We start from the raw sequence: 14043 nt of genomic DNA, 5'->3' as shown, positions 1-14043 counted from the left end.
AGGATGACTAAACCTTATTAAGCCTCATCATACCAACTACTTCCAGAATTTGGTACTTTCCCCCGTGCTGATATATTGTAGATAGGAACTCTTGATTTCTGTCTTTTATAACGTCCTTCTTGTTCAGTTCAACATTTCCAAATCAAGCATAAATACCATCACTGATTGCCAGCATCTCAATCAGTTCCATCGGCTATAACAGAATACCATAGACTCAGGGACTTAAAAACAACAGGAATTTATTTCTCACAGTTCTGGAGGGTGGAAGTCTGAGATCAGGGTGCCAGCAGGGTTGAGTTCTGGTGAGGACCCTATTCCAGATTAGACTGCTCACTTCTTGTTGGATCTTCACATGGCAGAAAGAGCATGAGAGGACTTTCTGGGGCCTCTTTTATAAGGGCACTAATCTCATTCATGAGGGCTCCATCCTCATGACCTAATCACTTTCAAAAGGCCACACCTCCTAATACCATCTCATTGAGGTTTAGGACTTCAACTTGAATTTTGGGGCCACACAAACATTCAGTCTACTGCAGGAAGTGAATTTTTTAGACTTTATATTTTCAGAACAGTTTTCAGCTCACAGCAAAATTGAGAAGGTACAGAGATTTCCCATATATTCCTTGCTCCCCACATGCATAGCCTCCACCACAGAGTGGCACATTTGTTACAACTGGTGAACCTACATTAACACATATACTTTATCAATTTCAAAAAAAAAAAAGCCCAGCTGGGATTTTGTAGTAATTGTAGTATATCAATTTGTAGTAATTGTATTAGATCAATTGCGAGAGTATTGCCAACTTAACAAGTTTTCCAGTCAATGAACACGGGAATTTTTCCCATTTGTCTTCTTTACATTTTTCCTGTAATGTGTACTTTTCAGTGTACATGCTTTGTACTTCTTTTGATAAATTTGTTCACAACTAACTTTTATGTTTTTAAATGCCATTGTAAACGAGATTGTTTTTAAATTAAATTTTCTGACTGATTATTGCCAGTAATTTGTGAATATCATATCCTGCATCTTTGCTGAGCTTGTTTATTAGTTTGGATATATTTTTAATAGATTCCTTAGGATTGGCTTGTACAAAATCATGTTATGTGTAAATAATGATAGTAATTATTCTTCCTTTCTAAAATGGATGCATTTTATTATGATTTCCTGGCTAATTTTCCCTGCTAGAACTTTCAGTGCAATATTGAATTGAAGTGTTGAGAACAGACTCCTTGCCTTACTTTCCAATGAGGGGGAAAGCATACAGTCTTTCATATCATAGTTTACATATTTCATACCAATGTTGGTCTGGGGGCTTTGTAGCTGCCTGTTACCAGGTTGAGGAAGTACCCTTTTATTCCAAGCTTATTGAGTATTTTTATCATGAAAAGATTTTGATTTTGTCAAATGCTTCTTCTGTATCCATTGACATAATAATATGATTTTTTCTTGTCCTTTCTTTTGGTAACATGATATATTAGATTAGTTAATTTTCAGATAATAATTCAAACTTTCATTCCTGGGATAAATCCTTCTTGGTTTTGGTATATAATCCTTTTATTTCTTTATAACTCTTTCAATATGTAGCTGGATTTGGTTTATAAATATTGTGTTAAATTTTTTTCATCTATATTCAAATGTTTATAAAACATCTTTACTCCATTTTGCTGATTTTAAGTGGGATCATCTGTCTATTAACTTGAGCAGATTTCAGGGCTGGACGCAGACCTGAAATTATATACCAAGTTTTGTGTGTAAGGTGCCTTTCTTGGGAAGAAAGTTTGTAGATTTAATCAAATTATCCAAAGAGGTTAATGTCCACTACCTAAAGTTCTCTGAGAAGAGAATACTATGGAGTCTAGACTCTTCCAAGTAGGGAACAAGTATGGTATTTTAGTTGGAATGGTGGTATAAGGGCGGTCAGCCCATTCTCAAACCTGGCTTGAGGCATAAGGGAGTCGTTCTAGACCTAGTGGTTTGAGCCTATAGGCAGTAGTGATGATGAACTGAGAAATGATTTAGATGAAGGCAGATGATTCTAGATCTTAGAACATGATATAGATCCTACATACGACATTCTAAACTCTATTTGGTGCCATGGTATATGTTGCTAACATAGTCTGTGATCATGTCCTCCCTAGAGGATCATACATTTGAGCTGTATAGCATCAGTTTCTTTTCCAGTGACTCTCCATTTTCTCATCAGAATGTTCTACTCACACAAATAGTTACCCATGAGGAATATCTGAAGACGTTGGCTTCTCTACCTCGAGAGATTAATCCAGGTCAACATAGAAGGATTTATGCTGTTAACTATCTGTTTAAAAATGATAAGGAGGTAGGACAACTATTTCTATTTCTGCCCAAATTGTGATATTTTTAGCATAATTATTTTCTTCTTCAAAGGGTGAATATAAATCTCAGGCTTTACTTTTAAAAGGTAAAAAGATGTATTTAAAAGATAAAATATGACATAGAGATTCTTGTGTAAGCAGAAAGTGGGAGCCTCCTGATTCAAGAATGTGTTAGTTGAACAGAGATAATAGTTGTTGTTTGTTGGACGAGGATTTAGTGTTTAAAATGATCACATTTAATGCTCACAACTGTTCCATGGGTGAGTATTACTATCTGTCCTTTAATAAGAAGAAATCAAGGCTGACAGGGGCCAAATGCTTTGCCCTGGGTGACACAGCTGATAAGAGATAGAGCCAGGACTTGAATCCACACCTTCCTGGCTTCAGAGTCTTTATTCTTCTCCACTCTGTCCAGTAACACCCTTAATATCGAGATTACACTCTCACCCTCTGTTTCTGTTATTCAAGCCACTAGTGCCCTATCTAAACAATGGCTGTTTCTCTTGAAAAGTGAAGTAGTAGGTGATGTTGCCATAATTGGATTGTCCTCATGGACATCCTATGTGAGAGTGTGTTGTGTGTGAGACACATACTGACTTGATCATCAAGTCATGAAGACAAAGGGTGTTATGTCTGCACTCATGGAGATCATTGGGATAAAGACACTGAACATGCAACAATCTCTTCTGTAACAAAACTGGACTTAGAGTTATTCCACTTCACCCCAAAACTCTTCAATTAATTGGAGTTTTTCTTGATTTTCTATGCCTTAGTTTCCTCATTTTTAACAATGGAGATCATAATCACACCTAACTCATAGGGATTAGTGAAGGATTGAGTTAATACATGTAAAGCATTTAAAACAGTACCTGGGGCAGGGGATATAGCTCAGTGGTAGAGCACATGCTGAGCATGCTTGAGGTCCTGAGTTAAATGTCCCACACCTCCATTTAAAAAAAAAAGACGTGAAACAAAAAGGGAAAAACTACCAAAAAAAAAAAAGTACCTGGTAGAGAGTAAATGCTCAATGGCAATGTTTCTGCCCATTCTGGACTCCTCTCTTATGGGAAATGCAAATGGTTTGGGAAAATATTTTTTATCACAGCTGCATTCAGACAATGCATAAGCATATTCTTGGGTTATCCCTTAATGAAAAGCACCTTTAGCTAACCTATTACACCCTTCAACTTAATGTTTTATCTGCCACCAACACTGAAAAGAATTTCCTACACCTGCCTAGCTCCAAAGATGGTATGTCTGAATCTCCATAAGGTTAGGGGTAGATTTAAAGCACAAAATGACAAAAAAAAAAAAAAACCAAAACAGATGTTTCCTTTCTTTTCCTCCCCTAACAAGGGCTGAAGCAAAATGATGTGTATTTGTCCAAAGAGATAACCATGTATGTACCACTTTGGTTAATGAGAACTACTCACTCCCCAGATTTCTTAGTAATCAGGGTTGTACCTTATTTGGCTTTGGATAACACCTTGTATTTTACCTTCTCCTTATTTCACTTAGACTTGATTTAAATTGGACTGCATTTTCTGAGTACAGAGTGTGTGCTGAGTGATGGTAAATCTTCGACCCATGATTAAGACGTCTTTTAATGATATAAATGTATGGCTGTATATGCATATGAAGACTGTGATTTTTCCAATGATTTGACTTTGTCTTTAATGGGATATGTTCACTGATGTTTTTCAGCAAACAAACAATGATGGAGCAGGTCAGTCTGCAGCAGGGCATCAGAAACAAATGAAACATTCTGGAGAGCCCAAGAGCCGCTCATCACCTAAGAGAAGGCGAAGTATGTCACCATGGTTAAGCAAACAGGAAGGGGAGGGTGAACCCCGTCTCTAGGGTTCAGCCATGTCAAAGGAAGCTTATAGTTATGCCCTTGAAGGATGGACAGATGTGAGCATGTTTCCAAGTAGAGGGGCAAGGCTCTATTTAGGTCCAATCATTCAGAGTTGCTGCAAGAGTCCAAATAAAAAGGTTCCTAAGGCAGAAGGAGATGATGGGCTCAACAAGACGATGGGTCGGCTCCCATCCTGCCTGTCTTCACACTCTGTTCGTGCTCTAGCCCAGTGCAGGCTGGCTGCTTCTTATTGTACTTCAGTGAGACTGTTAGCGTCAAGGTGACCAGTATTTGCTGCACTTTGGCATTAATTTCTCAGCAGCATGTGATACAGCTGTTTCACTTCCTCTTTGATGGAAAACTTTTAGGGTCCCCAGACACCACATTCTCCTGGATTCCTGGCCCCTTGCTAGTGACTCATTTTCTGTCTCCCTTTTCTGTTTTTTGTTTTGTTTTGTTTTGTTTTTTCCTCTTCCTTCCTGCTTCTAAGTATTGCAGGGACCCAAAGCTGGATATTGGGCCCTTTTCTCTTCAATCCGCTATCTCTCAAGATGATCTCATGCAGTCTTAGGGCTTTAACTATGATTCACACTACCAGAACTCTCACCTTTATACCTCTAGACCACAACTTGCTCCTGAACTTCAGATTCACATACAACTGCTTACATGGTATCTCCAATGGGTATCTACTACTTATCTAAAATTCCACTGGTTCTACATGTTTGATCTTCTGACATTTCCCCTCTCCAAAGATGCTCTACTTTCAGCCTTCTCGATCTCAGCTAGTAACACCATCCATCAGGTGTAACATACATAAGGGAGTAATAACTTGCTGTCCACGGGGGGACATGGGAAGCTTTAGAAGCCCCAGTACTTAAAGTCTGCAGATATGTATAGTATAAGTTGTCTCACCATGACCTAATTCAAGGTACCAGTGTGAGGTCACTGAAACAGAATCAGGAAAGTTTGGTCACAATCCATTCTTGCAAGCCGTGGCCTAGTACCTGCACACACTTGGTACTATTATCTTCCCAGTAGTTCAGGTTAAGACACTCAGATTCATTCGTGATTCCTCATATTTTCCTTTTGTTATTGTCTGACTTCCCATCCCTTAGCAAGTCCAGCTATTTGATGCCCCATATAAAACCTGCATCCCACCATTTCTCTCCATTACTCTATCATCATGTCACAAAGCTACTACTATAGCTTCTTAGCTTACATCTCTGCTTTCCCACTTGTCCCGGTCTAGCCCATTTTCTGCCCTGTAGTCAGAGTGATCATGTTGACACAGAAATCAGATCATGCCACGTTCATCTGGAAAACACATCATCACCTTTCCTGGGCACTCAGAACACAATCTGAACTCCCGACGCTGGTCCCCAAGCTCTGCAAGACCTGGCCCCGCCGCCCTCTCCTAACACGTGTCCTGTCGTCTCCTCCCTGCTCTCTCTGCCTCTGTCCTTTACTCTCCGGTCGCTGGCCAGTCTCCTCCCTGGGGCCCCGCGCTTGCCCTTACCGCGGCCTGGAGCTCTTGCTCTGCGTATGCACAGGCTGGCTCTCTCTCCTCCTCCAGGCTCTGCCCACGGGACACCCCCTGAGAATCAGAAGGCCCTCCCCGACCACGTGGTCCACAGGGACTCCACTCCTCCTCTCTGTCTCAGCCCTGCCTGCTTCTTCCCTAACATGAGTTCACACTGTAATTGTTCTGTGGGATCATGGTACACTTACTGCCTGGCCTCCCCACGAGCATGTAGGTTCCAGAAGGGTGAGGATGGTTTCTCTCGGTCCTGTTGGCTCCTGCTCCCCAGCTCCTGGCACGGTGCCTGGCACAGAGGAGGAGGAGGAAGTGAAGGAGAGCTGCCAGACTTGGGAGTAAAAAGAATTTCACTCTTCTGAGACACAAAAGATGGACGAGGAGGATCCTGTACTGACAGGGATTTCTGGTGATGGAGTGTGAATATCAGACATCTTGACATCGAATGAGACTTTTAGCTTTTCAACTTGTAAAGGGCATTGAGGAGACAGTCAATCATAAGTGTCAGGGCTCTGTGAATGTATTCTTATTAGTTGAACTATCCAACTACATTTCTGTATGTATTGATAGTGCCAAGAGAGAAAAAGTGGTTTATTGTATGATCTTGTCTCAGCCTTATTTGTGGGATCTGATACCTGGTACATCCTCGTGCTTTCTGAAATAATTTCTTCAGAACTGCAGAACACAGGGATGTCTCTGTGGTGGTGATAAAATGCATCTAACTCAGAGTTCAATCTCTTAATTTGGTTTCCAGCTGCTACTGTCACTCACGATGTCCACGAGGAGAAGACAGAAAATAATCAAACCCCACCTAATGGCTTCTTGCCAAAATCTGCTGCACCAGAGCTTATGAATATGGCAGCAGATGATCTTCCACCCAAGCAATTTGATTCTGTGTCTGATGACTTCACTAGTCTCAGCAAAGATGACCTAACTGACAAACCTGGTAGTAATACAGTTGAAAGAGGAACCCAGACCTGCAGTGTCTCCGTAGGTGATTCAAAAGCCACAGTAATGTCTTCAACGGGAACTGTGCCAAATACATTGCAAATAAGTCCTGCTATGGCACAGAAAATTAATGATGATATAAAATACCAATTAATGAAAGAAGTTCGGAGGTTTGGACGAAGTAAGTAGTGAAAGAATGTCTATTAATAAAACCACGGGAAGTCGCTCTTTTTTGTATGATTTAGAATAAACTGAGCCCACCTTTTAAACTCATCCTTTGACAGAATTGGGTTTTTACATGATTTAGGGTGGTTTTTCTTTACTTTGTCTAAAAATTCCTAATATACCTCTTAATTTTGGGGGGGTGGGCGTGGTTAATGTTTATGGCAGTTTCCTTAGTAGTGATGTGCAGGTGTTGTGACTTAAGCATTCAAAACAGAAACACGATGCAACATTCACGAAGAATAATTACTGAGCTAGTAGATGCGCTAAGATTGAGTTCTATACCAGCCTCATCTTTTTACAAATGCTGATTTTTTTTTAATATCTTCAGAGTATGAAAGAATTTTCACTTTGCTTGAAGGAGTGCAAGGACCTCTTGAGGTCAAGAAACAATTTGTTGAATTTACCATCAAGGAAGCTAGAAGGTGAGTGTAAAAAAGAACTCTCTAATTTTGTTTTGAATGTAATTGCGCCCAGTGCTGAACAGGGGCAGGAACAGGCCTTGCTTTCCCCAAGCCCTGGCCCTCAGTCATAGCTCGTGCTATTTCCATAGGCGTTTAGGTTGATATTATTTTACTCTAATTCATTTTCCCAAGCCCATGGGGCCTTCTAAGCTCACCATAGTCTGGGGCGGGCCTGGCCCTCAGCTGACGCTCTTGGTAATTTGTTGGACCGTATCTTCCCCTTAGGATACACTTTCTATTCCCAAGTAGGTCGTGAGCTCTGTTTTGTACCCACTAGTATGCCTTACACATTATCGAGGCTTTAGATATCTTCTGGTTAATTAAATGCCTCTTTATTTTCAGGTTTAAAAGAGGAGTCTTAATTCAGCAACTTGAGAAGTTCCTAGAAAAAGTAGAATCCGACCGTCTTGGCAACGGAGTTAATCACAAGAAAAACAGATAGTTGTGTTGCAAAGACGGATGAGAAGCAGGCACACTTTCTATGCTGCAGGATGGAATGAGATTTTGCTGAAGCTTCCTAAAAATGTCGGAGTCAAGAAAATTGCCTTCTAGAGGCTAAGAAAAAAAAGCAGTGGAGCCTTTCATTTTTATGGTTCTCTGTCAGTAAAAGCGGGGCTGTTGCCCTAAGTATTTGCCGTGAAAGTATAGCTCGTTGTTTCTTTGTTTGTTCGTCCTCTTACCCGAGGAGGGGGAGGTTATTAACTCATCATGCTACATAATATCACAGTCTTGGCTGCAGGTCACATGGTTGTAGCCGGTATTTATAACTGCCGTCTTTCACTACCCATTTCTTATTCCCTTTGCCCGGAGACCGCCCCTCAGCTGGTCATGGTTCTTTGCCTTGAAGGATGATCAAACCTTGATTGCTGAAAGGTCTGGGCCATTGCCATTAGGTGTCCTGCCTTCAATGAGTTGTTGTAATTTTCCACAAACTTTCATCAGAAGACACGAGAGACTAGTATGCTGGGAAAAAAACGGGTTAAAGCAAGTATTCTTTGTAACAAACGATCCGGTCGAGATAAATCAACTCTTCATTACGTAATTTTCTTATACACTTGTCTTATTTAAAATCTTCAATTGTCATATGGAATAGATTCTCCAAAAGCTGTATGCTGTTCTTGGCCTGGTTAACATCCTAAGTAAATCATTTTTATTTTATTGAAATTGACAGCAACAATGGAGTATTTTTACAATTTGTTTTACACGGTCCCTTCTTACTCTCTCACGCTCATTTTCACTACTTTCTGAAATACCTAGTATTTCCCTTCCTTTTTTCCTCACAATTCAAAGAATATTCTTTAGTTTGCTCTGGATTTGATGGCAATAGTGTCAATGATAGGAATTCATTCATTTTCAGTACCTGGATTTTTTTTTTCAAATTTGTAACTGAATGACTCCTGTAATGTTGACAAGTTTCCACGTGCATGTTCTCTGATACATAAGAGGAATGCAAATCAAGCCACATTACCTACCACCTCACACTCGTTAGAATGGCCACTACTGAAAGAACAGAAAACAACAAGCGTTGGCAAAGATGGGAGGAATTGGAGCCCTTGTGCGCTGTTGACGGGAAAGTAAAATGGTGTCGCCATTATGGAAAATATTATGGAGTTTCCTTAAAACAAAACAAAACAAAACAAAGAATTACCATACGATCCAGAAATCCCACTTCTGGGTATAAATTAGAAAGAATAAAAGGGAATCACAGACATCAAAGAGATGTCTGCACAACCATGTTCATCATAGTGTTACTCACAATAGCCAAGACATCAAAACAAACCAAACGTCCATTGACGGATGAATGAGTAAAGGAAATGGTGTAGATATACAATGGACTATTTTGCCCCAGATTTATTGAGATACAATTGACATATAACATTGTGTAAGTTTGAGGTGTACAGTATGTTGATTTGATACACTCATATATTGCAAAATGATGACCACCATAGCGTTAGCCAACACCTCCATCGTGTTGCATAATTAGTATTCCTTTTTTGTGGTTAGAACACTTCAGATCTATGCTTTAAACGACTTTCAAGTCAACAATACAGTTTTTTTTAACTATAGTCACCATGCTGTGCATTACATCCCCAGAACTTATTCATCTTATAACTGGAAGTTTGTACCCTTTGACCAGCATCTCTCCATTTCTCCCACCCCCAGCTCCCAGTAACCAAGACTCTACTCTGTTCCTATGCGTTCAGCTTTTCGAGTTTCCACATAAAAGTGATATCATATAGTATTTGTGTTTCTTCATCTGACTTATTTCACTTACCATAATGCCCTCGAGGTTCATCTCTTTTCTCCGCATCCTGAGTAGAGTGGGTTTGGGTGGGGTGAAACCAAACTGAGACCCTTGTGCACTGCCCCGAAAGGTGGGGGTGGGGGGAAGCTGGTCCCTCAGCCCACTCTCCCTTTCCCGGTGAAGGAAACTCTCTCTAGCTGGGAAGTTCCCTCTTGGTGCTGAGCAATGGCAGCTGGGGGTGAGGGGTGTGGGATGACGCAAGTACAGTGAAGCTGTTCTTCCTTCTCTTCCTGTATGATTGTCTCGGGTTTTTGTACCACTGTGTTGCTGAAGGTCCTAAGTGGACTCCTAGACTCCTCAGAGCTCTTTTCACTCATGGATAGCTGTCTAACTGTTGATCTCTGTCGGGGCACAGAGGCTGGTATCTCCTACATCACCTCTCTGTCTACAATGGAGTATCATGTAGCCGCAAAATGAAGGAAATTGTATCACATGCTACAACATGAATGAACCTCGAAGACCTTAGGCAAAATTGAATGAGCTCTTCACAAAAGGACAAACACTGTATGATTCCACTCATTTGAAGGATTTAAAGTAGTCAAAATCCTAGAAACAGAATGTAGAAAAGTGGTTATCAGGGGCTGGGGGGAGGGGCAGAGGGAATTAACATTTAGTGGGTACAGGGTTTCAGAGTGGCAGATGAAAAAGCTCTAGTGATTAGTTGCACAACAAAGTGAATGTACTTAATGCGACCGACCTGTACACTTGAAGATGGTCATGTGGCAAATTTAACATTACAGTTTTTTGGTTTTTGGGTTTTTATTTTGTTTTGTTTTGTTTTGTTTGCTACATTAAAAAAATATGACGAGCTGAGGCAGATTGAGAGGAGACCTAGGAGGACCTGTCAGGAAGAGCAAATGAGTTGAGCATGTTCTGGATCCAGGGCCACATGACAAACAGGGACCAGTGGGAGACTGCGGGCTGGGGGAGCCTAAGGCCGCAGAGTCTGAGGGCAGCACCAGAGGAGTGGGAGGAACCTGGGCTTCAAGACAGACCGGGCCGTGAGTCTTTGCTCCAGGTAGGCCCTGATGTGCTCGTGCCCTGGGCTACTTTCCTAGCCTCTTAGTCTTTCCACATCCTCTTCTCTCAACTGAGAGTTGTGACAGCATCGACCTCCTGGGCTCATTGCGACGATTTAAAAATAGCTCATTCAGCATACAACGGAGTCACAAAAACCAAAAAGAAACCAAGCTAATACAAAAGAAAATTATCAAACCAGAAAAATAGCATACGATATCACTTATATGTGGAATCTAAAAACATAAAAGATAAAAGATAAACGAACCTATTTACAAAACAGAAACAGACTCACGGACATAGAAAACAAACTTATGGTTACCGGGGGAAAGGGGCTGGGAAGGGATACATTGGGAGTTTGAGATTTGCAGATACTAACTACCATATATAAAACAGATAAACAACAAGTTTGTACTATATAGCACCGGAAACTATATTCGATATCTTGTAGTAGCTTACGGTGAAAAAGAACATGAAAATGAATATACGTATATTCATGTATGACTGAGGCATTGTGCTGTACACCAGAAACTGACACAACATTGTAAACTGACTATACTTCAATAAAAATGTATATTGAAAATAAAATAAAATAAAATAAAATAGCTCACTCAACGTTTATTAGAAACTTTCAAAGTGTCAGGCGCTTATCTCGGTGTGAAATCACAGTGAACCAAATGCTTTCTCATGGATCTTACCTTCTAGTTGGGAGACAAAGACACCAGCCAACCAGAGCTCCTATCAAGTAATGTAAGTGCACTGAAAAGAAGTTGACGTGAAGAGGAGGAAAGTGAGTGGATGGTACCGTGACTTTGGTAGTCACAGGAGAGCTACATTTTAATTAAATCTACGTGGGGCTTCCAGCTCATGTATGTGGGTTGCAGCCTGGTTGTGATCCTTTCTCCTGGAATGTCTGAGCTGCTTCAGCATCAGATGAGGAGACAAGTCTTACAGAGATGGCTGAATGAGCTCCTACCATTGCACAAAGCCGGTTCTCTGTGACACATCCGTGCAATACACACACGTGCGTGCATCCATGTGTGTGCGTGCGTGCGCGCGTGTGTGTGTACAGAGACACACCTGGCTCCTACTGGTTCTCCTTCTCTAGGTGGAGCCTGACTGATAGATTTTGGTACTGGAAGAGGTTCTAGAGAACAAATATTAAAGATGAGTTCTCTGAGATTGTTCTGTGTTTTGGAATTCCTTTTTGAATCAGATTAGATTTAAAGCCATTAGTGACTTTTATCCCAATTTTTAAAGGGAACTGGTAGTCCATTGTGAGAAGTAGCAAAGGCGTTTCTCAAATTCCCACGTTTGGATACTGATGATTAATCAAGTCCCTATAAAAGGCAAGGGTATGAGTGAGCACAAGTGATGCTACCTGTGACCATTTTAGTCAAAATAAGGAATGTAATGGAAATGATCAGCTGCTTCTAAATCTGCTGGAGAACGGAGGGAAGAAAGTCACGTGCTCGGGTCCACAAGGTCCCATTTCAAGATCTACGTAAAGGACCTGAGAGCTTCTACGAACTGGTTACTATTATCTCCTGTAGCCCCAGGGCCAAGATGTGGGAAAGCCAAATCCGGAGTCGAATGCTGTGATCGGCTGAACTACAACACAGGTGGAATCCTCAAATTCTCAAGACCTCTTCTGCTTATGTTAGGGCACTCATTAGGAGATGACGAGATCCTGAAAAGTGAAGTGGGACACAGATGTGGACTGATGAAGCTGGGTACTTTGAACCCCTAAATTCCGTGAGGTGACTCGCCAGTAGAAGCAAAACTTCCTTCTGAGGGGGTTATTTATTCTTTGCCTGAGCAATCAGTGATAGTCTGGCCTCAAGGAGCAGCCTTGCGGGGCGCTGCTGATCTTCCTCCGAAGCTGCATCCACCACCTCTCTTTCCTTCAAAATCCCATAACAAGCCTCAAATGCCCACAGGCCACAAAGTATGAAGTAAAGTATGACCTTGGCAGAGGCACAAAATTGACCAAAGGAAGTACAAAATTTTTTAAATGCGTATGGACCAAATTCTGAGGAATTCATGTGGAAATGGTTCTTTACAGTGAGGTGCAGAGGTAAAAGGAAAATATAATTGAATCAGACCAAATTTTTGACTGGGGCTCATTAAGCTGAGACTCTGGATTAAAGGAGTTAGACAAGCCTCTCAGAGTTTGCCAGGTTGGTGCCTTAGTCCGTTCAAGATGCTCTAACAAAATACTATAGGCTGGTGAGTTAAACAACAAACATTAATTCATCACAGTTCTGAATTCTGGGAAGCCCAAGATCAAGGCAGCAGGAGCTTTCGTGTCTGGTGAGAGCCCAGCTTCTGGTACATAGAAGGCCTACTTCTTACTATGTTCTCATGTGTTGGAAGGGGGCAGGGCACTCTCCAGGGTCTCATTTATAGGGCCACTAATTCCATTCTAGAGGGCCCCACCCTCGTGACCCAATCACTTCCCAAAGGTGCCACCTCCTAGTTAAGATTTTGACATTTATCTGGGGAGTGCAGGAACACTCATTCCACTGCAGTTAGTAGGCTGAAAAAGTCCCAAAGGACTTAAGGAGGAATGCAATACTGCAGAGGAAGACGTCCAAAGGCTTAAGGAATTTGGAACATTAGGGTGAATTGATCACATAATATGTGTTCACTCACCTTGGGAGGTCCAGAGAACATGACTTTCACCAAGACTGTGGTACGTTGCTTTCCAAGGGGAGCCCAGGCATCTGTGGGGAGCTCTGTGGTGGTTGATCAGAAATGACTGTGGCTTGCCCTTGAGGAAGGGCCATGCTACACTAACAAATATCATTGTCCCGGCCCTCTCCAAACAGACCTGTGACCAATTACATGGGTGATGTGTAATGGTAGAACTTTAAGTCATCAGAATTCTAAGAGATTATCTGATACTGCCTCTGACCTGACACCGATGTTTGGACTTACGGAAGTCATGGGATCAATGTGGTTTTACCTCATGTCCATCTCAGTGGCTGGCCCCTGAATCCACCCTCTGCTTATTTCCTTAGATTCAGAATGCATAATTGTATAGACATATTCAGAAAAATGACAAAACTCCTGCAGTGGTTCTCTGACTTGTAAAATGAGGGCTGTCATGAAATAGGCCTTAGGAAAGGCCAAGGAGAAGCCACTAGAATCACCTACCTAGAAATATAGTAAACCAAAAACAACATTTCATTCAGGAGGAGCGGGAGAGATTGTGGCACCATCAAGAATTTGCAAGATGCAGGGTGGTGATTTTATGACATCTCTTTCAACTTACCTATTTGTCCAAACAGAACCAGACAGATCTGGGAGAGTCACAGCTGATTATAATAATCCTAACCAC

General features: G+C 41.4%; 1 protein-coding gene across 1 annotated transcript; it reads left to right on the top strand.

The window, feature by feature from the left end:
* The first annotated feature begins 2107 nt into the window (after positions 1-2107).
* LOC140691943 (integrator complex subunit 6-like) lies at positions 2108-8020 on the top strand. The gene is made up of 5 exons (XM_072956447.1): positions 2108-2336; positions 4057-4159; positions 6499-6873; positions 7246-7339; positions 7721-8020. The coding sequence occupies exons 1-5, from the start codon at positions 2127-2129 to the stop codon at positions 7818-7820; spliced, it is 882 nt and encodes a 293-aa protein (XP_072812548.1). The 5' UTR covers positions 2108-2126; the 3' UTR covers positions 7821-8020.
* Positions 8021-14043: the final 6023 nt, after the last annotated feature.

This window comes from Vicugna pacos, chromosome X (genome assembly GCF_048564905.1).
Source record: "Vicugna pacos chromosome X, VicPac4, whole genome shotgun sequence".
Taxonomy (NCBI): Eukaryota; Metazoa; Chordata; class Mammalia; order Artiodactyla; family Camelidae; genus Vicugna; species Vicugna pacos.
Note: the sequence above shows the minus strand (reverse complement) of the source record. Positions and strands in the feature narration are given on the sequence as shown.